We start from the raw sequence: 24,387 nt of genomic DNA, 5'->3' as shown, positions 1-24,387 counted from the left end.
TGATGGATAAATCTAAAGCATTCAGCTGTTTTGCTGAAAACCTTTTTTTGGAAATTGAAATCATAAAAATAAACTTATTGTGCATTAATCCTCTTTATGTTTGCTTTTTTTCCTCCCTTCTAATTGATGCAAATGTTTTAAACTATTGGTCTTTTGTTTAGTTGCTTAGAGAGTTTATAATACGATGACAACATAGAAAACTTCATAAGTCAGTATCCTTTAAAAAACTGAAAGATTGTAAATGGCTGGACAGTATACATTATAAGGAAATAATTTGTACAGGAAGACAACCTTAAATATTTTAAGATTGGCCTCTGGTGAGAATTCTTTTGCCAATTAAAAAAACACCTTTTATGTTTTAGCACCAGTATGCATGAGCGAGTGCACCGAACAGAAAGACAGTTTCGATCACTCCCAGCTAATCAACAGAAACTACTTCCTCAGTTTCTTCTTCACTTGGACAAGATCCGGAAATGTGTTGATCATAATCAAGAAATACTACTGACCATTGTGAATGATTGCATACATATGTTTGAAAATAAAGAATATGGAGAAGATGTATGTGAAATTTTGTTCTCTTTGTTTTTATTTTAGGCTTTAATCTCTATATTTTGAGATCTTTCTGGATTTCGTTTCTGTAATTTTGCACGGCTCATTTGCTCTACTTGGAAAATATTTTCACTTATGTTCAGTCCCTTTTATTAGGCTTGATAGCACAGTATACTGGAAACTGGATTTGTTGGCAGATTCCCCCTCCCCCCCCAAATATACTAATATATACAAAATGCATTTTGATACACCTTTCACATAGTGTTCTGACTATTACAGCATGTGGAGTTAGTGACATACATTTTTATAAACAATTTTACTAGCTATGTAAAATTAATTTACCTTGAAATTTTCAGCTATTGATATTCATCTTTTACTTAAAAAAAATTATTTTTACTTATAACTCTCAAGGAACTGGCAGAAATAGGAGCTCAAGTCCTTTTTGTATCCACAGGGTAGATGGAGTTGGGCCACTTGAGCCTGTCCATGCTGTCCCATGAGTGACCTGAAGGAACTTTCTTCCCTCTCTTAGAGTTTGGTCTCCATAGCAGTCCAGTTCCGATCCTCTCATGCGTACGGATTGCTTAGTTAGATGGTGGCTTCATGATTAATGAGCCATAATTTATTGAGGGTAGAAGTGAGACCACCAAACTCTTTTCATTTAGGGTCTCAAGCTGCACTTGAACCCAGGTTGAGGTGAGAGGCTAGTGATTTACCTTCTAAACCATCTATAAAGTATCTTTATAGCGTGATTATTTAACTATAACCATATGCAAGAGTGATTACTTTCTGAAAAACTAATTGATTTCTGTTTTTTAAACAGGGGAATGGAAAGATTATGCCAGCATCTACGTTTGACATGGATAAGTTAAAATCCACATTGAAACAGTTTGTGAGAGACTGGAGTGAAACTGGGAAAGCAGAAAGGGATGCCTGCTACCAACCAATCATTAAAGAAATTTTAAAAAATTTTCCAAAAGAGAAATGGTAAATAGTATCTTGTTTTTAACCAATTTCTTTATGTAAGCACTGAGTTTCTCTAAGAGAAATTTCACAGTCTTGATTCATTTTTACAGTTGTTGAGTGCCTGTATTTTTTCATGTGTTGGTGTGTGCTGTTATATGTGCTGTTCTTGGGTGCTTCAACTGTGTGAGATTGCAGTTAATGTTTTGAGTAATTACTGTTCTAGCACTATGGGAAATTATCTAGAAATTAAATAATGGTTAGATTGAATGTTCGTTATCAATGATGTCTATCCTTTTATAATTTGCTTTATGGCAGAGTGAAAAGCTCTAAACTATTTTAATTTTCCTCTTTATGGAATATTTGTATGCAAATGAGTGATCTATAGCTCAGAGAAGAGATTCTTAACTTTTTTATGCCATGAAAACTTTGAACAGTCTGAAGCCCATATTTTCTTTTTCAGTAAAACATTTCTAAATGAGTAAAGTGACATACATAGGATTGCAAAGAAACCAGTTATTTTGAAATATGGTTATCAAAATGCTTAAGCAAGCTTGTGATATAACCTGCTTTTTTATCATGTATCACATTAAATAAAAGTCTTAAAAGGAGATTTTAATAGATTTTGAAAATACCTAAATACTATATGTTATTTTGAGAATCTCAACAGCTAATATGAAGTGAAAATATATATAATGCCTGTTGGTGATTAAAGTCATGGGTACTTCTAAAGCTACTATTGTTTGTTGGCTGCATTCACAATTGATAGAAACATATCAGTTAAAGGCTAATGAAATTAAAATGTAATTTTTTTTTCACCCCCTTGTAGGTACAGTGAATTCTTTCCATAGACCTCTTTGGTCCATGGATCCCAGGTTAGGAACCTGACTCAGAGGTTATCTGTTTAAAGAGAACCAGTGGATGGAGTTCATTCTATTGTTTAAAGGATCTTTGAGGAAAGAAAGCCTCCTTTTCCTCATCTTCCCCTCTTTGTTGATTGACATCTTTAAGTTTAGATGTATCTATCCAGAAATTTCACTACATATGTGTATGTCCCTTCTCTTCTTTGAAAGCATTTTATTTTGAAATAAGTTCAAAGTTACCCAAGAAGTTGTATGGATTGTATAGAGAGCTCCTGTGTATTTTTTACCTAAATTCACCAATTATTTACATTTGCTTTTTTGTTTCCTTTTCCTACTTCCCTTCTTTCTTCCCGCTTTTATGTGTTTATCCACGGCAGTACATATACACAATTATTTAAACTATTTGAGAGATCAGTTTGTATTATATCATGTTTTTTACTACTTATTATTTAGTTTTTTCTTGAGAACAATGATATTCTCTTACATAAATCCAGTGCAGTTACCAGATTGAGGAAATTTAAACTTGAATATTGCCTTCTCATCTATGGTCTATATTTAAATTTCACAAATTATCCTGATAATGTCCTTTGTAACACTTATTTTTCTGTTCAGTCTAGGATCCAGTCCAGAATGTTATGTTTAATTCTGATGTCTTAGTCTTTAATCTGGAAGAGTTCCTTGCCTTGTTTTTTTTTTTAACTTTCATGACATTGACATTTTTGAAGAATATGAGGAAGTAATTTTATAGAATATTCTTCAGTTTGACATTGTCTTAGGCTTCTTCGTGGTTAGGTCTAGTTTGTGTGTCCTCTCTCAAAATAATACAGAGTTGATGTTGTACCCTTTTCAAGATATTATTCAGAGATATGCAGTGTCTGTTAGCCCCTCATTGATTTTAATCAAGATGTTATTTGGTTCTTCCCACTATTTAGTTACTGTTTCTCTTCTTGCAACTAATAAGCATTTGTTGAGGAGATACTTTGAGACCATGCACTTAGTATCCTGCTCCTTTGCAAACCCTCTCTCTCCTAAAATTGTCATCCATTGAATCTTGGATGAACTAACCTTGTTATGATGTTTGTGGAATGGTGATTTTCTAACTCTACAGTTACCAGCATTCTGTTAATATTCTTATCTATCTATTACAGGGATGACTCATGGTTCCTATTTATTCAGTAGGTTATAATCCATTACCATTGCTTTTTAAATTTTCTTCTTTAAATTTCCTCAGATTTGGCCAGTAGGATTCCAGTTGGTTGGTGCCTATGTCCTTTTTGCATGGCATGCTTCAATTAGTTTTTTGAGCACTTCCTTACTTTCTGGAATAATAAAGACATTTCAGTTCAATTTTGTGTCTTCTCTGCTTAAGTCCTGGAGTGGGGTATTTTCCCAAGGATCTGGTTCCTTTTAATGTAGAATGGAGTGTAGAGACCAAGATTTGATACTAGGCATGTTCATTGTTCCTGAGATGTCATTGCTTATGGGTCTTCTAGCAGATAGAACTTAAACACACACCCCAAACACTAGAGATCATGAGTTCATCTTGGTACTTTCAAAAGTACCTTAGCTTCCCCCATTCTCTCTGTCTGTCTGTCTTTTCCACAGTGAAAAACCTGGCTTCTGACATCAGTATATTTGCTTACTCACTCAGTCCTACAATACTTGGGCTTCCCTGGTAGCTCAGATGGTAAAGAATCTGCCTATAATGTGGGAGACCTGAGTTTGATTCCTGGGTTGGGAAGATCCCTTGGAGAAGGGACTGGCTACCCACTCCAGTATTCTTGCCTGGAGAAATCCATGGACAGAGGAGCCTGGTGAGCTACAGTCCCTGGGGTTGCAAAGAGTCGGACACTACTGAGCAACTAACACTTTCTTTTTCTACAATACACACAAAAGTTTCAGAATTGTTACCTCCATATTATAGGAAAAACAAAACTACCAAAAGGAGTTCAGGATTTTCCAGGAAGTATTCTCCCCCCTAAATTAAGGGTTTTTAATAGAAATATTCTTCACTGTTTACTCAAATTAGCTCCCTTTCAGCCTTCTCACCCGAGGTCTGGTTATATTTTTTATGTGAAATCCAGTATATTTAGGTTTATTTGTTTTTGTTTGCTTTTAGTTTTAGGGTTGCGTGTCCCTGTCTCTTCCCCCATTCCTGTTGGTTTTTTAATTTTTTTGATTTGTGGACTATCATCTTGACAAAACTATATATATAAAAAAGTGATATTCAGAAAAAATGTCATTCATTCTTCTGTCTTTTCTTTACCCCACTCTACCACGTAGGTAATCACTATTACTGATTTTTCATTTATCCTTCTTGTTTGTATTTTCTGTCTTTTTTATGGAGGTAAGTAGGTAAGAATTCCGACCCCCCCCTCCACAAGGTATCCCCTTTTGTCATACACAAACTGCAGCATAATATATATTTTATTTTGCACTTTGATTTTTTTGACTTAATGATACATCCTAAATTAGCTGTATGTCAGTTCATGGAGGTCTTAGTCAATCCTTTTTTTTTTTTTTTAACAGTTTCAGACTACTCCGATCTCCTATACTTGGTTATTTAAGTAAAGAAGTTGGCAGTATCTTGCAGTTATAATGCTATAGTTAATAACCTTGTGCATGTTTATTTTTGGATTGCTGGAGATGTATCTTTAGTGTAAATTCTTAGATGTGAGATTGCTGCATCTGAAAGGTAGATGTATATTGGTGCAACAAAATACCATAAATTTAACTGCTTAAAAAAACACATGTTTGTACTTCATAGTTTCTGTGTGGGTAGGGATCTGGCCATGGTTTCACTCTGTGTAGGATCTTACAAGGCTATAAACAAGATATCTGCTTGATATCTTGATTTGACTGTAGAAGCATAGACTTCCAAGCTCATGCAGATTGTTGGCAGAATTTGTTTCATTGTGGTTGAAGGCCCTGGCTTCTTGCTGACTGAGGGCTAGAAGCCTATCTCAGCTCCTGAAGGTCCCTCACTCCCTTGTGGGCTTTCACAAGTGGCTACTTAGACTTTGTCAAGCTAGCAAGAAAGTCTTTAGAGTAAGCAGGCTGTTGTTACATTATAAGACTTCACTGAGTGTTTTATAATGTAACACGATCACAGGAGTGACATGTATTGGCATTGCTCAGTGGGTAAAGAATCTGCCTGCAGTGCTGGAGACCCAGGTTCAATTCCTGGTTTGGGAAGATCCCCTAGAGAAGGAAATGGCAACCCACTCCAGTATTCTTGCCTGGAGAATTCCATGAACAGAGGAACCTGGCAGGCCACCATCCCTAGGGTTGCAAAGAGTCACAGAGTCAAGACAGGACTGAGCAACAACACTTTAACTTTTTTCATATGTAAGTATTTATTTCTGAACTCTGTTCTATTCCATTGGCCTGTATGTCTTTCCTTATGCCAGTACCATACTTATTTTAATTTCTGTAACTTTGTAAGTTTTGAAGTCAGGAAGTGTGATTTGTACATTTTATTCTTTTTCAAGATTATTTTAGTTCTTTGGGGCTCTTTGCAATTTTATATGAATTTCAGAATCAGTTTCTCCATTTCTCTGAAAGAGGCTGTTGGAATATTGCCAGGGATTGTGTTGAATAAGTAGATTGTTTCTGGTGGTATTGATATTTTAATAATGAATAATATTTCCCAGGTGGTGCTAGTGGTACAGAAGCCACCCGCCAGTGTAGGAGACGTAAAAGGTGTAGGTTTGCTCCCTGGGTGGGAAGACCCCTGGAGAAGAGCATGGCAACCCACTCCATTATTCTTGCCTGGAGAATCTTACGGACAGAGGAGCCTTGTGGGCTACAGTCCATAGGGTTGCAAAGAGTTGGACACACCTGAAGTGATTCAGCGCTAGCACTAATTCATGATATAGGATGTCTTTTCATTTATTTAGGTATTCTTTAATATCTTTCAGCCTTGTTTTTTAAGTTTTAGTATACAAGTTTTCAGTGTAGCATCTCCTTGGTTAGATTTAATCCTAAGTTTTTCATTCTTTTTCATGTTATTATAAATGGAATTGTTTTCTTAATTTCCTCTTCTGATTGTTCTTTGCCAATGGATAGAAACAGAACTGATTTTTTAATGTGTTTATGTTTATTTTTATGTGTTGCAACTTTGCTTAATTTGTTTACTGGCTCTAGTAGCTTTCTTGTTGGTTCTTTGGGATTTTCTGCATAAAAGATCATCTTGTTTGTGAATAAAGGTGGTTTTTGCCTCTTCCTTTCCCATTTAAATAGCTCTGGAAGTACATCCTTATCTAGTTTCTGGTCTTGGAAAGCTTTCAGTCTTTTCACTTTTGGGTGTAATTTTAGCTCTAGGTTTTTTATAAATACCCTTTTTTGATATTAAGAAATTTTCCCTCTCTTCCTATTTCCTGAGAGTTTTTGTCATGAAAGGATATTGCATTTGTCAGTGCCTTTTCTATGTCAAATGCTTTTTCCTATTATTAATAATTTTCTTTTATTCTGTAAGGCTACCTTTGTTTACTTTAATAAGTGCTACAAGTTATTTTGTTAGTTTTTATCAGTGGTCCTACATGAAATATTCTACAACTATTAAATCATAATCTAGTTTCATATTTCCTTATTTTTCATAGTTTTTATAAATAAATGTTTTCAGTTTAGGGAACTTTTATAAATATTGCTGCTTTCAAAAATCTTAAAGATTCTTCTAGTTGGTATACTCAATGTATGTACTATCTATAAAATAATAGATCATATATTTTACTAGTCTTTGTAAACATAAAGTCCAGATATTTCTCAATATTCAAAATATCTTTGTTTCTGAAAAGTAGGTTGTGAGATAAAATTCTTTACAGTTGAAATATACCAGAATTTGGGTATTTTTGGAAGGCTGAATGTCAAATGCATATGTCAGCATAATTTCTAGCACTTTAAATATGATTTCATTCATACTTAGTGATCACTGAATCATGTATATTACCATAGTATCCTGTCAGCATGACAATGTTAGCCATAGTAAAAGGGGATCTCATGGTTAAAGGCACTTAATGAACTAGCACAAGTATTATTTTATTGTTATTTACCTGTTAGTAGTAGTATTTTTATTACTGTTGACAGATAAAATGTAGACTGGTGAGAAAAGGATGAATTAACTTTAATGTTTCTAACAGGTTATTTTAATATAAAAGAATAATTTAAAAATGTTTTAAATAGGTATTTTACAGGATTCAAAATTTTAAAGGTTTCAAAGGATATAAAGTCTCCTCCCCAGTTACCCATTTCCCTTCTCTGATAGTAATCAGTGTTATAAAAGTAGGCAGGGATGTATGAATTTTAAATCAAGTGCATCAAAGTATCAAACTTTTTTTTTTGTCATGCTGGTACCCAGTGGAAAACTTACATATTTCTTCCTCTGTCATTTGTTTTGCTTGTTTAATTTATATTGGTTTCCTTAGAGCATATAAGATGAGTTTTTCAAAAACCCTTAAAAATAAGCCTAACAAAACATAGCAAAGTCTTTATCCATATTAAAGTCATAACTTTGCCACAAAAGGTAAACTCTAAGTCCTGAAAAAGGGACATGATGTAGTGCTTCAGAATTCAGGTAAATTCTGGTCAAGTTTGGGTCTCAGATAAAATTTTCAGGATTCTGTTTGTGCCACAGCAAACACCTGTGAATTTGATATTGTTATACTCAGGCTGAATTTCAGTAATGTTTATGTCAGCTAGCCTTTTGATTATGTTCTTTTCTTTTTGAAATGTCAATAAAGGCCTTTTCTAACAGATCTGTTTGCAAAACATAGTATACTTAAATATGCATAAATTAACTATTCTTGTGGTCATTAAAATACTTTTTTCCTGTGTAAGCATATTTGTCTTATCAGTTTTTCCAGTTTGTTCCTGTTGAGAATTTTTAAATGTCTTAAGTTCACAAGTATAAGCAGCTTTGAAGCTGACAGACTGACATGTGTATTGGGGCCTGTTTGTAATTAATGAAATGCTGTTTTAATTGTGCTGAATGCCAGATACCTCAGTTATTATTAGCTCAGAAATTTAGTGCTATGAGTTTATAGTTGCTAAGGAAAGAGAGATTCTTAGGTTCAACTCCTATTTGAAATGGGAAATCACAACCATGTGGAATCATATTCTTTTATGAATCCTGAAAACTACCAGATTGTAGTTTTTTAGATCTTAGTTTCATTAACCCAGTCTATTTTAGAAGAATTTGAAGTGTTATTTTGTCTGTTTGTGGGTGGTAAATCTATTATATCTTTGCCTCTCAGGATATGTCTAACCCTTCAAGAAGACTTTTAAAATCCTTTAAAGATGGCTTTTTCTACTTAGATTAAAATAAAGAATGTAAGTTATAAAAGAATTATTTCCATCTGAAAGAAACCATTTTATAAGAGCAAATGAAGATTGCCAAATAATGCAAAGGTAGTTTAGAAGCTGAAAATAGTCTCTTTAATATTTTAAGAGATGTTAAGATAAAATAAATAAGATATTTAATAATATCTCTTTAATCCAGAAAGCTCTCTTAGACCAGAGAGAGAAATAAATATTTCAGATTTCTTTTTCATCAAGATCCCAAGTGCCTACCATTCCAGGATTTCAAGTACTTAAAAATCTTGAAAAAATTTTTTCAAGTATTAAAAAATAGTGGAAAAACCAATTCAAGATGATCACCTAGTAGAAAAATAGTGTAAACAGTAAACAGAAAAAGAAATACAACATGCTTAATCTCATAAGAAAATGCAAATATAAAAACCATACTAAGATGCCATTTTAATCTACTGTGAGAATTTGAAAATTATATAACTTACTGAAGGTATGAGGAAACATATGTTGCTGGTGGAAGAATAAATTAGTAAAATTTAATGGAGGGCAACTTGGTAACATTGAACAAAATTCAGTTTTGATCCTTGCAATTCAGTTTGGGGAAAGCTTTCTACAGATAAGCTCCTGCGTATGGAAATTATTTATGCCAAAGATATTAGCTTTAATGTTATATAATAAGACATTGGAAGCAATCGAAATGTCCTTAATTAGCATTATTATTTCGATACATTATTTTATAGTGTTAAATGGACTACTTAGTCATAAAACATATTAAGAAAGCTCTGTGTACTGATTGGGAAAGAAGTTCAAGATACATTAAATTGGGAATTATGGTAAGCTTTTTCTTAAAGGGCCAGCTAGAAAATATTTTAGGCTTTGTAGGCATTGGGGTCTCTGGCTACTGACTATTTAGCTCTGTTGTCATGAGAACATTGCCATAGACAGTACATAAATGAATGGACATGGCTGTGTTCCAATAAAACCTTTTTACAAATACAGGTGACTGGCTAGTGGGTTATAGTTGCTGACCCCTGTATTAAATGAAAGAAGCAAAGTGAAGAACTGGGCATATAAACAAAGGTATGAATGAAGCACTGAAAGCACTGAGAAGTGAGTTAAAGCTTTGCCTGGGATATTTGGGAAAAGAAAGACTTTATAGATAAGGTGATAATTTAAACTAAGTTTCTGCAGGTATGTTGGAGCTCTCAAGATTATGGTGAGAAAGAGTTTTCTGGAATTGATTAAAAGTTGTCTTGGTGATGTACGAAGTTGTTTGTTGGAAGTAGATAAATAAGTTGGGACCATACTTTTGAAGGGACTAGACACTAATTCTGATTTCTAACCCATTTTCTAGTTTGAATAAAGTGTCTCAACATCCAACTGTATTAAACCTTGACATTTTGCCATATTTATTTCAGATTTCTTTATTGTTGTTTACCAGTTGAAACTGCTCTGCAAACCATACAGAGCACATTCTTCTCTCTTTATGGAGATAACAACTAGCGTAAATTTGTTACTCTAATCTTAGCTTTCTACGTTAGCTACATGTTTATATATACATATATGAATAACACATTGTGTTCTGTATGTTTTAAAAGATCATATAATGGTTTGTGATGTCATTTCACAATTGTTTTTTGCCCAGAATTGTGTGTTTATGAGTTCTCTATAAAGACTAGCAGTGTTCAATAGAAATACAATGCAAGTCGCCTATGTTATTTTAAATTTCCTAGTAGTCACATGAAAAGTGAAACAGGTGAGATTAATAATATACTTTAATAACCCAGTATATCTAAAACATATTAACATATAAGTATGTTACAGTATATAAGATTTTAATGAGATATTTTACATTCCTTTATACTGTCTTTGAATATTGGCATTTATTTTATACTTGTAGCACATTTCAATAGAACTAACCATATTTTAAGTATTTAGTAGCCACATGTGGGTAGTGACTTCTACCATGTGAATTGTGATTGTAATAGAACCAAACCCTTCTGATGCTTGAAAGTTGTACATACACTTACCACCAGGGGTCAGCTAATTGTCATCATGCTGACACACCAAGAAAAAGTATTTTGTGTGTTGGAATTCGCTTATTTGCAGGTGCTATGCAAAAATTATTCTGTATACAATAAAGGAAACTTTTTCCAAGAACAGCGTTTACTGATGGTAAAATAGCTGGAGAGCAAAGGTTGGTATAAACATGGCCAACCACGTGCAACCATGGCCTCTTCAAACCCACAAGGGCTCCTGTACTCTTTATTCTTGCTTGTCTAGAAAAGCATTGGAAGTTCCCCACTATTATCAGGGGTGTTACATTTGTAGTAAATATATTGCTTATCCATCAGTTCAGTTCAGTCCCTCAGTTGTGTCCGACTCTGTGACCCCATGGCCTGCAGCACACCAGGCTTCCCTGTCCATCATCAACTCCCAGACCCTACTCAAATTCATGTCCATTGAGTCGGTGATGCCAACCAAACATCTCATCCTCTGTTGTCCCCTTCTCCTCCTGCCTTCAGTCTTTACTAGCATCACTGGAGAAGGGAATAACAAACCACTTCAGTATTCTTGCCTTGAAAACCCTATGAACAGTATGAAAAGGCAAAAAAGATTGCTCATCCATAGTCCAGCCTAATAACTACATACACTTGTTTACTTGCCTGATTTTTGCTAAGAATCTCAAGCAAGCAACACTTGATTACAAAGGCACATATTAATTATATGGCTCCTGGTTTTCTAAGTTTAAAAAGTCAGCTCACCAAAAAGGTCTAAACTTAAAGATTTATATTTCTCTTATTTTCATAGAAAATATCCTAGACTTCATAAAGACTCAATAGAAAATGTCTTTTAGAAAGCCTTTGTTTTATATACATTTTGATTAGAGACTTTTTCTTGTATGCTGTTAATATCCCTTATATGAAGACCCAACAGAAAAAAAAATTCTAAGAGCAAAGGTTTGGGAAAAAATTCTCCCATTCATTGCTTGATTCTTGATCAGTTTGTCAATTCTTAGTTTGTTTTAAAATGTGTTTCCTTCAGTATGTCTACTGAAATCTATTTTTTCTTACTACAAATAATTGGTAGATATGTAGTAATCTCTCTTAACTCTTAAGGTAAGGCTCACTGTATTCTTTATTCTGTGGCTTTAGGACAGCCTTTTAATAACAGTTCTATATAGAAACTTTATGCCACAAGGTAGGAATAGAGTTCTATAAGCTTGATTAGTTCAGGAGTATTTAATAGCTGTCAAAAAGCTAACTTTAAGTGAACAAAATAAATATTCGTACTGTTATTAGTACACTTTCCCTTAAGGTTGGCATGATTTCTAATTTCTGCATGGTAATCTTTTACTTTCTTAGAAATTGATTATTATTGATTATTTGGATAAAGATTTAAATACTCTATGAATTTACTTCCAGATCCTTTATATTTTCTGTTGCATTACCTTGATTTTTAAAAAAATTGCTGAACAGAGCCACTTGGGGAAAATGCATGTTTTTTATTGGACAAATGGAAACTGAGAAAAGAGGTAGTTCTAGAGAGTAAATGTTTTGGTGGGTCTAGAAGGGAGTAGAAAATGATGATGGGTCCTTTATACAAGGGCCAGCATGGTGTCCTACAGATAGGAGTTTTTCAGAATCTAGTGTTAAAAATATGTGTGTTCATGTTAGATAACCAATATAGGTAGGCATGAACCAAATGAGATGTTCCCATTTTCTTTATTAAAAATCAAAGTGTTCATACACATAGACATATTGTATATAATCTGGAATGTAAAGGCAACATTCTATTTTAGTGAAAACTTTTATACGGCACCTTGGTTTTAGTTTGGCCATGTCAAGTATTAAAGAATATCTTACAAATCACAATAAGCCTATTTGTCAGAAGTCATTTTTTAACAAATTTCAGTGTATGCCTTATTGTATATATAAAATTTAGCAGTGAAACAGGCTAAATAGACTTCGCTGAGGTTTTTATACAAATATATGTTCCATATATATCTAAGATTGAAGGACCCTGTACAAATCCTCCTGTTACTGTATTTGTAGACTGAATTTTCAAAAGCCCCATAGTTCTGTTTGTTTGTTTTCAGAGTGGGGAATGCTAAAGGTTATCATATGAGCTACTAGTAAAAAGTCCTATTGCTGTTTGGAGCACTTCAAACTTAAAGACCATACACTTTAAAGATAAAGAAGTGTTCATGGGAGTAGATTTGGAAATTGGATTTGTTTTATGAGCTAAATTTGGGGAATACAGGCAATAGTGAAATTCCTTTTTAGTTGACGTGATAACAGCTGATTATATACTTTTTTCTTTGGTTTTCCACAAGAATACCATTTTAGTTTCCTTAAGATTATATTGAGCCAGAAGTCCTGAAAGGTCTTTGCTTTGCTAAGGATTTTTAGTGATCTGAAAGTACAATGGCAGATATAATAGCAAAGGAAATTTGTGATGGTAAGGTAATGGTAATAAGTGGAGAACAGTTTGGTTGCAAACCTATGGCATGGTGTAATATGTTGGCCATTATATATGTTCAATTAGTGAAGAAGGAAATGGCAACCCACTCCAGTATTCTTGCCTGGGAAATCCCATGGACAGAGGAGCCTGGCGGGCTGCAGACCATGGGCTTGCAGAGAGTTGGACAGAACTGAGCAACTTAACCACAACAACAGCAATGCTCAATTAGAAAGCACTTGCCTCTCTTCCTTATAAGAATATCCCAGCTCCAAATTCTTTTGCCAACTGAAATATATCAGATTTTAAAGAGAGACCTGACACATTAAAATCTGGTTGTACTTGATTTAGCTATATAAACCATTGTATTAGAAACAGAATTTAGAAATAAAGTTTTGTTTTTACTGTTTCATGTGCTGAAATAATTGTGTTTGGTTTCTTTGTATGTACAGAGATTCCTTTGGAATGATTTGTCTTTCCAAGACAGGTGATAGCTAGGAGTATCTTCATAAGTCTTAGATAGAAGGCAGTTTATCTTCTGAAAAATAATACTTTGGGGATAAAACCCTAGTCTGCTAACATTTGATAATTCCCTATATGCTTATTTCTCATTGATATTTAGAAGTATTTCTCAAATTTAAGAAGTCAGAGCATTGAGTGAGCTTATTCTTATTAAATATCTTAAGTTTTTAATTGTTAATATGGATTTTGTCTTTTTTTTTCTTTCTCCCCTTTCCTTTGAGGAGTTTGGACATAATTGCCTTATTTCATTTCAGGGATCCTTCTAAAGTAAATATTCTGGTACCTGGTGCTGGACTAGGAAGACTGGCCTGGGAAATAGCTATGCTAGGTTATGCTTGTCAAGGAAATGAATGGAGTTTTTTTATGCTTTTTTCTTCAAACTTTGTACTCAACAGGTATTTAATTTACTTTTTGCTAGAAACAGTAATTGCTCAGAATCGGATTGACTTATCCTATTTTTGAAAAATTCTGAATTTGAAGAGAAGTGCATAGTGTTTAATTATGGTATATATCATAAGTGTTTCTTGTATTAAAATTAAATTGCTTATACAGTTACTACTTTAATTAGTTGCCTAGTTAACAGAATGTTGAACAAGATGGGTAAGGGATGTTTTAAAAAGTGCTTGGGTATTCATGACACTGAAATGATTTCTCTGCAGAATTTAGGGCTAAGTATTGTTCAGGATGGAGTATTTTCTTATTGTTCCTTAAACTTCTTCACCCCTTTGTTTCTTTAGTGGAATAAGATTTTAATGTAGTAATCACATTTTTTTTTACTTAAATTCTCATAAAATCATTCACATGAAATGACTCCACATAACTGAGTTGGAAAGATTTCTCAGAACTTCTGTGGCCTTATTTATAAAGTAGTGGAAAAGAGTCTTTAAATCCAGAAGAGGTGTGTTAGAGAAAAAATAAATAGCTGCCTTGTTTAAATAATATGTTGTCTTGTCTTGGTAGCAGTGTGAGTTAGGAGATAGGGAAAAGGTAAAAAGGAGAGTGTTACAAAAAAAATTAAAATAATTAGGTAACAAAACTCATACCATTTTTTGAAAAAAAAATACTTAGACTGTTTTTTACTTGGGCTCGAGTTTTGGCAGTATATGTTTAAAAATTTGAATGAACAGCACATTTATATATCTGAATTTACCTTAATTTTGTTTCTGTCTTTTAATCCATGATTGGTTACTCATCTACATGCATATGTGGAGTTTCAGATAATTGGGTATAGTGGTAACACTTTTAAGTATTTAATTATATAAGTAAATCCTCAATCAGATTATAAATTTTGGTATTTAAAGTAGATTTTCTTGGTAAAATATTTACTTAACACTGAATTTTATGCTCATATTTTACAGATGTTCTGAAATTAATAAATATAAGCTTTATCCCTGGATTCATCAGTTTAGCAATAATCGAAGGTCAGCTGATCAGATTCGACCCATCTTTTTCCCTGATGTTGACCCCCACAGTCTTCCTCCTGGTTCTAACTTTTCTATGACAGCAGGAGATTTTCAGGAGATATATTCAGAATGCAGTAAGTCCAAAGCAAGCATTTTAAAAATCACATCCTTTATTCTAAATTTAATGAGCTAATTTTTTACTGAGCCAAAGTTGTCATTCATTTTGATGGTAGAATTTAAGGTATACTTCAGTGACAGTTTATCAATAGAATGTTTTCAGAGTTATGTATAAGACAGTCATGGGAACTATAAAGAAATACGGGATCTGCAGTTTAGAAATTTATAATCTGTTGGGTCTATTAATATAAGACAACATGTAAACAAAGGTTGAGTAATGAATATAGTAAAAATGAAAGTAGGTTAGTATGACAAGTGAGCTGTTGTGGAGACAGTGACTTAAATAGGGAGGAATGGCGTTCAGAGGTACAACGATATGAATGAGTAAGGTAACCAGGGATGGTAGAACAGCCTGGCTGCAAGGAAAAAGGACTATGGGGGATTTAATGGATGATGAGGCTAGAGAAGTAGGTTGGTTCCAGATTGTGGAGGCCTTTTATAATCTATGAAGTTTGGACTTCAGCCTGGCAAAATGTAGAAGAAACTTGAGCTAGTCATTAGAGAAAGGGAGATGATAATGGGGAAAGAGGAGAGAGACTTGGCAATAAAAAGAAAAAAAGAAGGCTGAGGGGTCAGCAAGTTTGTTTGTTTAACAGGTATTTGTTGAGCACCTATTAAATAGGAGGTATATTCCAGGTCCTGCGGAGACAGCAATGAACAAAACAAAGTTCCTACTCACAGGGAACCCATATTCTAGTTTTGAGCGAGGCAATAACAAATTAATATTGTGAGGAAGAAAAATAAGGCAGGTAAAGGGGATAATGATTGACTGAGGAGGGTCTGCTGTTTTATATGGAATTACCAGGAAGGTCTTTCTAAGGGGGAAACTTAAAAATTGAGCAGAGAACCTCATAACACTGAAGAGGCAAGTCATTCAGATATATGGGGGAAAAGTGTTGCAGACAAAGGAAATGGCAAAGGAAGGAAGATTCTGAGGTGTGAAGGACACTTGTTCTGCTCAAGAAGAGCTAGAGGATCAGTTTGGCTGGGATATGGTGAGCAGTGGGCGGGTGATGGGAGATGAGGTTAGAGGGTTTGGTGAGACAGACTTGTAGGCCATAGCTAAGACTTCAAATTGTACTCGAAGAGGAATGGGAGGCCTTGGAGAGATTAGAGCAGGAGAGTAACAAGGTAGTGAAGTTATTGTTTTTCCCTGAATGCTGACACTGGGAGATCCTGCATTGAAGGTACAAGGAGAGAGATGGTGTTAGGATAAGTCAGGGAGCAGAGTCTCAAAATAGAAGTGAAATAATGAAAAACATTGCTTTGGCATGTAAAAATGACTTTCTTCTGGAGCACAGTTTGAAAGAGGAGATGGGGAAGGTGATCATGGTTGGATGAAGTGCCTTACCTGTACAGACAGCCACTTTCAGTGCAGTCTCTTCTGTCTCTGTGCCAAGCCACGGCCTCCAGAAGCCAAACTGTTCTCTGTTGGCTTTTCACCCTCTGCTGATGACTGTCCCATCCCTCTTTTTAACTGGCAGTTCCCCCAAGTACTGGTGGATGCTTATGTATTTTGATACCATTCATTTCTCAGTTGGCAGCAGATGCATTCAGTCTTTTTTGAAACCTTCCAGAATTGGTAGTTAACACTGGTTTAAATCACAACTTAAAATTAAAATGATTGTTAATTTCATTGCAACTGATTTTATTTTTAAATTTTAAAAAATTTTTAATTGTTAAAATTTTTATTAGAGTCATCATAACTGATTTAAATAAAGCTAAAAATTGAAAAGATTATAAACAAAACTCATAAATATTATTTGGTGCAGATATAGTGATATAGGTTATCAAAAATGATTTCCAAATTGGTTACATTATCAAATTAGCAATAAAAGCTTTTATGAATGATGGCATATTTTGTAAATGATTTATTTGGTTGGCTAGATTATAGTATTTGATTGAAAGAGTTTAGCTTCTATACCTCTGTAGTTAAATATTCGTATCTGTAAAGAGGTAGCTGGTTCATTTATAGAATTCATGAAAAGGCAAAACATGTAGTGACATGTAGTAATTTGATTTTCCTTAAATAGATACCTGGGACTGTATTGCTACCTGTTTCTTCATAGACACAGCTCACAATGTAATTGATTATATTGATACAATATGGAAAATACTCAAGCCAGGTGGAATTTGGATAAATCTAGGTAAGTTCCTCAGTATTTATTAGAACCTGTACATTAATCTGAATACTTATAGCTGTTCTGCATTGGTAACTTCACACACAGTACTAAATATTCACAAAAGTTGCCATTATGTGATACGTTTGGTTTTTTAAATAATATATTTTTAATCGGAGGATAATTGCTGTATAATATCGTGTTGGTTTCTGCCATACATCAACATGCATCTGCCATACATCAACATGAAACATGTCACATATGTCCCCTTCTTCCTGAACCTGTCTTCCATCTCCCACCCATTCTACCCCTCTGTGTTGTCACAGAGCACCAAGTTTGAGCTCCCTTCATCATACAGCAAATTTGTCACTGGCTACCCATTTTACATGTGGCAATGTGTATTTTTCCATGCTACTCTTAATTCGTCCCACCCTCTCCCTCCTCCACTGTGTCCACAAGTCTGCTCACCAAGTCTGTCCACTGCGGCCCTGCAAATAGGTTCCATCAGTACTATCTTTCCAGACTCCATGTACATGTGTTAATATACAATATTTGTTTTCCTCTTTCTGACTTACTTGACTCGGTATAACAGCCACTGGGTTCATTTACTTCATCAGAATTTACTCAATGCGTTTTTTTATGGCTGAGTAATATTCTATTCTGTATGTACCACATCTTCTTTATCCATTCATCTGTCAGTGGACATCTCCTCCATATCCTAGCTCTTATAAATAGTGCTGCAGTGAACATAGGGGTACATGTGTCTTTTCCAGTTATGGTTTTGGAACCATAGTGGGATTGTTGCATTGTATGATATTTTTATTCCTCGCTTTTTTAAGGAATCTCCATACGGTTCTCTATAATAGCCATATCAATTTACATTCCCACTAACAGTGCAGACATTTCTCCAAAGACAGATGGCTAATAAACACATTAAAAGATGCTCAACATCACTCATTATTAGAAATGCAAATCAAAACTACAATGAAGTATCACTTCACACTGGTCAGAATGGCCATCACCAAAATATCTACAAACAATAAATGCTGGAAAAGGTGTGGAGAAAAGGGAACTCTCTTTCAATGTTGTACATGTTTTAAAACCTCCATAGTTTCCTTTAGATTGCATTCTAGTTGGTGGTGCAGTTCCTCCAATCATAGCTAGTCCCTCCAAAAGCAGTGGAACCCCCAAAAGTTGTATATTCATACTAGGTCAGTCTCATAGCAGCCATAATTTCAAAGAGGTGGTGGTGGTTTAGTTACTAAGTCGTGTCCAACTCTTGCAACCCCATGGACTGTAGCCCACCAGGCTCCTCTGTCCATGGGATTCTCCAGGCAAAAATACTAGAGTGGGTTGCCATTTCCTTCTCCAGGGGATCTTCCTTACTCAGGAATCGAACCCAGGTCTCATGCATTGCAGGCAGATTCTTTACTGACTGAGCTTCAAGGGAAGCCCAAAGAGGTACTAATTATTAATTCAATGATAATCATTCCCTCATCTTCCCAATTCTCCACTCCATGGAGAAACAGCACTTCTGTTCAGGAGAGAGTGGTCTTTTAAAATTTCTGTAATGAAACATTTGAGGGGAAGCACTTAATCTCTCCCATGAAATCCTCCTCCCCAGTATATATATGTATGGGGAAAGAGTAGGTATGATAACTTATGTATCTCCTTTAAATTTAAGAAAGAGTAGAAATATAATTTCATTTATGCAAAAACCTTTTTACTGCATCCTATTGCTGGTTGCTAGAAATCAAATGATGAGTATGACGTGGTCCTTTCCCTCTGGAGCCTAAGGGAAATTGCACATTTTATCCTGTTCCTTTAAAATAAAGGGGAAGTAATGATAATCAAGGTAAACATACTTTTCTTTTTTAGTAAGATAGATAATCTTTATTAAGAAAGACTATATACGTAAAAGTCAAGTAAATATTGAGTCCTTGGTCTTCAGTATTGGTGTAGTTCTGTTGGTAGGTTCTGTTACTTGCTCTCTTTAATGATTTAGCTTACCAGAGATGTAGTCAGTAGGTCTAAGCCTCCAGGTCATAGTAGGTCTTTTCCAAACTTCTTTTTAGAAGTCCATAAGACAGATGAGAGCAGCGTAATATATAGCCATGATATGAAGCAATTATCTCAAACTTTGAGTCTTCCTTAAAAGAAAAGTACTCCTTTACTGAAGGAATGACTGAAAGATAGCATTACCAACTGGGTATTTGTTTCCTTGTTGTTAGGCATAATGTTGGCCACTTAAAAAATACCTGTGTAGTCTCAGAACAACCATATGTTGAAGTGGAGTTTACTGTATAGTTGAAGAAACTGAATCTTGGGTTCAGTAACTAGCAGAAAAGTTGTGGCGTTTATATATGGCAGATGGGCTGACAGTCCAGATCCAACCCCTTGACTGCCTAATCAGCTACCTCTGCAGGCTTGCACTGGGTCAGTCTATAACTCACCTTTATTCTGACTGTGTGTTTATGTGTCTAAAATTTTTCATACCAGTTATTTTGTTATATAAGGTTTTGTGTATTTCCAGAGCATTTGACTTAACTTTCATAGAAACAACTTTTCTTTTTGAACATTTATTGGTTTATTAATATTTTATTAAGTTATATAATAACAACAGTTACAACTGCATGGAGGAAATACATGTGGCCCTTGGTAAGTATACTGTTTGATAAGAGTAGATGTGCTGAGGTGTGGCCTGTGGTCTGTCATTGGCATCACAGTTAATTCAGCATGTTTGTTAACAGGATATCAGTTAAGAAGAGGGCTTCCACTCTTCTTACCAGGGAGTTTCTCTTATGCTCCAAGCCAGTGTGTCCAACTTGGATGTACCACAGATGCTTCCTAATGCATGTGTCTGGAGGAAATGATGCCCATGCTTCCCCTTTGCCTTTTCTGTTCCATCATCTACTCAGATTTCCCCAACCAGAAAACTGGTGTAGGCCTTTAACCTCTCTTCTTCTCCATCTGCATCTAGTCAGTCTATAAGTTTTACCTCCTAAAACTCCTTAATAGCTCTTGTATTTCTTTTTAACCCAGGGTTTCTCAACCACTGTACTTGTAAGTTACCGTCAATGTTTTACACTCCTTTTACTTCTCCATTTACCACCAAAGTGATCTTCCCAATGTGCAAATCTATTCTTATCAGATCTCTCCAGCATAAAAGTCTAGCTTTGTTGGTAACCTAAACCCTTCTGGATGTATACAGTGCCTTTTGTGATCTCTCTTCTGTCTTGTGTCTCAGCTTCATTTTTTGTTTTGTTTTGACTATCCTTCCTTGTCCTGACCTCAGGTACTAGTCTTCTGACCTAGAAAGCCCTTTCTCTTTCCTCTCAATTTTCATTTGGCTCTTCCCTATATGTGCTCTTTAACACTCTGCTCAGGAGATCCTTTCAGATTGGGTTAAATATTATGTTATTTCTCTTTTATACTCTCACAAGTCTGTCAGCATTTAATGCATTGTGGTGTAGTCACTCATCATTTTGTTTCCCCTACTAGTTTCTGAGTTTCACAAGGGTAGGAATCTAGTGCTTCTTCCTCACTTGGAGTTAACTGTTATGTATATGAATGGATGCATTGTTTTAGAATTTGAAATAAGGATCAAAGTAATTTTAAGATGCCACAGAAGATTGATTGGCTGCTAAGAGACATGATGATAAAATGGCATTTACATTGGTAAATTCAATCGCTTCTCGGCCTTTTGGCTAAGATCAAGTGTAGTACATTGGTAAATTCATAACATTCCTGTGGTTTGGGCTTCAGTTATGTAGACTTGGAAACTTAGTTTCATCTGTAAACTGAGAATGTGTCCCTAGCCCCTTGGGGACAATTTCAGTCTAACTTATGCAGATGACACCACCTTTATGGCAGAAAGTGAAGAAGAACTAAAGAGCCTCTTGATGAAAGTGAAAGAAGAGAGTGAAAAAGTTGGCTTAAAGCTCAACATTCAGAAAACTAAGATCATGGCATCTAGTCCCATCACGTCATGGCAAATAGATGTGGAAACAGTGACAGACTTTATTTTTGTGGGCTCCAAAATCACTGCAGATGGTGACTGCAGCCATGAAATAAAAAGATGCTTACTCCTTGGAAGAAAAGTTATGACCGACCTAGACAGCATATTAAAAAGCAGAGACATTACTTTGCCAACAAAGGTCCATCTAGTCAAGGCTATGGTTTTCCCAGTAGTCATGTATGGATGTGAGAGTTGGATTACAAAGAAAGCTGAGTGCCAAAGAATTGATGCTTTTGAACTGTGGTGTTGGAGAAGACTCTTGAGAGTCCCTTGGACTGCAAGGAGATCCAACCAGTCCATCCTAAAGGAAATCAGTCCTGAATATTCATTGGAAGGGCTGAAGCTGAAACTCCAATACTTCGGCCACCTAATGCAAAGAACTGACTCATTTGAAAGACCCTGATGCTGGGAGGGATTGGGGGCAGGAGGAGAAGGGGACGACAGAGGATGAGATGGTTGGATGGCATCACCAACTCAATGGACATGAGTTTGTGTAAACTCTGGGAGTTGGTGATGGACAGGGAAGCCTGGCGTGCTGCAGTTCATGGGGTCGCAAAGAGTCGGACGTGACTGAGCAACTGAACTAAACTGATGCTTATATAGACCAGAATGTCAGTATATTCATATGTAATGAGAAATATGCCCACTAGCCATTCTGGAATACTAAAAAGTTATATTTGAAGTTATAATGAAAAATTTGCCACAGTGTATGAAATTAGAGTTGGGAATATTATTAACTTATAAAATGCTCTGAGGGGTATTTAAGGTACTCACTATGTTTTCCAGGTTTGGGAAAACTAGTGAGCTTTTCAAGGGAACGGTTATGTATGCACATATCCTTTGGGAAAGGCTCTGATTTTGCAAAATGCAGAAAAAATGCCTATGCATCCTGTTTTTCGGTTTTTCGTGGTGACTAGTACCCCTTAAATGCATCTATATGTAATTTAAAAAGTGGGGGTGCAGAAGTGTTTGTGTCTATGTGTCTGTGTGTACACTCATGCCCTGATACATAGTTGGATAGTGGAAGGCAGGCAGTTATCAAAGTGAATCTACCTTCATCTGGAAGAATTAGCAAGTTAAAGTACCAAAGGAGATCTTTGTAATGTGTAATGAGAAATGGAGCCTATTAGAGTTTAAAGCACTATAAAGCTACAGAATTTTTAAAAACATGAGAGATTGCCTATAAAAGGTAGATGATTGGACACTTGGACACATATATTAGTTCCTCATTGAGATCATGTTAACAGTTCATAAAAAGTTATAAACATGGATAAAGAATGGAAGGATGTCATCAGGGGACAAAAGAATGTAACAGTATTTCAGAAGATAGGGTAGATGGATAAGTTTTGCAAAGAAACCAATGTGAATACAGCCAGTTGACCTGGAATAACCATAGAAAATGAGGCACCAAATGAAACAAACATAAATTGAAAGTCTATATGTAGGGAATAGCTGACCTCTTCCAAGACACCCACCTTATGTACATTTCCAGACCATGCTCAGCCAGGAGACCAGAAGTTTAATTCACTGGAAAAAGTGAATGGAAAAGGAGCAGAATTTATGAAAGCATGGGCTAATAAAGAGTGAGGATGAAATATAGGACAGAAAAGAAGAGGATCAATTAAAAGTCTGCATTGGAAAATGATTGGACAGTGACCACCAGTTACCGTATTTCTACCCACAACACCTCCCTACCCTGCCTACAAAGCTTTTTCCTGGGGTTTGGGTACTGGCTGTCTGTTTTGCATGGATGTAAGCCATGTTTCTTTAAGTGGACATATTAATACAGTTACTGAGCTTTTAATAATTGTATGTTGGATCTTTTTCTCTTAAATCTTTTCTGTATCTTTATGTTTTAGACGTATCTCTTATATACAGCATATAGTTAAATTTTGCTTCCCTGGTGGATCAGCTGGTAAAGAATCCACCTGCAATGAGGGAGACCTGGGTTCAATCCCTGGATTGGGAAGATCCCCTGGAGAAGGGAACGGCTACCCCCTCCAGTATTCGGACCTGGAAAATTCCATGGACTGTATAGTCCATGGGGTCACAAAGAGTTTTACACATCTGAATGACTTCCACTTCATCTAGTCTAATAATCACTGTCTCTTAACTGGAACTTTTAGAAGCTTAAGGATATAAATGATTTAAATCAACTTATCTGACAGAATGTGGTCCACTGGAGAAGGGAATGGCAAACCACTTCAGTATTCTTGCCTTGAGAACCCCATGAACAGTATGAAAAGGCAAAATGATAGGATACTGAAAGAAAAACTCCCCAGGTCAGTAGGTGCCCAATATGCTACTGGAGATCAATGGAGAACTAACTCCAGAAAGAATGAAGGGATAGAGCCAAAGCAAAAACAATACCCAGCTGTGATTGTGACTGGTGATAGAAGCAAGGTCCAATGCTGTAAAGAGCAATATTGCATTAGGAACCTGGAATGTCAGGTCCATGAATCAAGGCAAATTGGAAGTGGTCAAACAAGAGATGGCAAGAGTGAATGTCGACATTCTAGGAATCAGCGAACTGAAATGGACTGGAATGGGTAAATTTAACTCAGATGACTATTATATCTACTACTGCGGGCAGGAATCCCTCAGAAGAAATGCAGTGGCCATCATGGTCAACAAAAGAGTCTGAAATGCAGTACTTGGATGCAATCTCAAAAACTACAGAATGATCTCTGTTTATTTCCAAGGCAAACCATTTAATATCACAGTAATCCAAGTCTATGCCCCAACCAGTAATGCTGAAGAAGCTGAAGTTGAACGGTTCTGTGAAGACCTACAAGGCCTTTTAGAACTAACACCCAAAAAAGATGTCCCTTTCATTATAGGGGACTGGAATGCAAAAGTAGGAAGTCAAGAAACACCTGGAGGAACAGGCAAATTTGGCCTTGGAATATGGAATGAAGAAGGGCAAAGACTAATAGAGTTTTGCCAAGAAAATGCACTGGTCATAACAAACACCCTCTTCCAACAACACAAGAGAAGACTCTATA

At 35.4% G+C, this 24,387-nt stretch overlaps 1 protein-coding gene and 1 pseudogene across 1 annotated transcript in view; both read left to right on the top strand.

Annotated features, from left to right (window-relative positions):
* CARNMT1 (carnosine N-methyltransferase 1) overlaps positions 1–24,387 on the top strand; it is a 42,226-nt gene that overhangs the window by 6,432 nt on the left and 11,407 nt on the right. The window contains exons 2-6 of the mRNA XM_002689664.7: positions 363–558; positions 1,373–1,536; positions 13,919–14,059; positions 15,023–15,201; positions 17,278–17,391. Of these exons, the coding sequence (XP_002689710.3) occupies positions 363–558; positions 1,373–1,536; positions 13,919–14,059; positions 15,023–15,201; positions 17,278–17,391 (794 nt within the window). The remainder of the gene's footprint in view (positions 1–362; positions 559–1,372; positions 1,537–13,918; positions 14,060–15,022; positions 15,202–17,277; positions 17,392–24,387) is intronic.
* Positions 21,052–21,212, top strand: LOC112447942 (uncharacterized; annotated as a pseudogene).

Source organism: Bos taurus, chromosome 8 (assembly GCF_002263795.3).
Source record: "Bos taurus isolate L1 Dominette 01449 registration number 42190680 breed Hereford chromosome 8, ARS-UCD2.0, whole genome shotgun sequence".
Classification (NCBI taxonomy): Eukaryota; Metazoa; Chordata; class Mammalia; order Artiodactyla; family Bovidae; genus Bos; species Bos taurus.
Note: the sequence above shows the minus strand (reverse complement) of the source record. Positions and strands in the feature narration are given on the sequence as shown.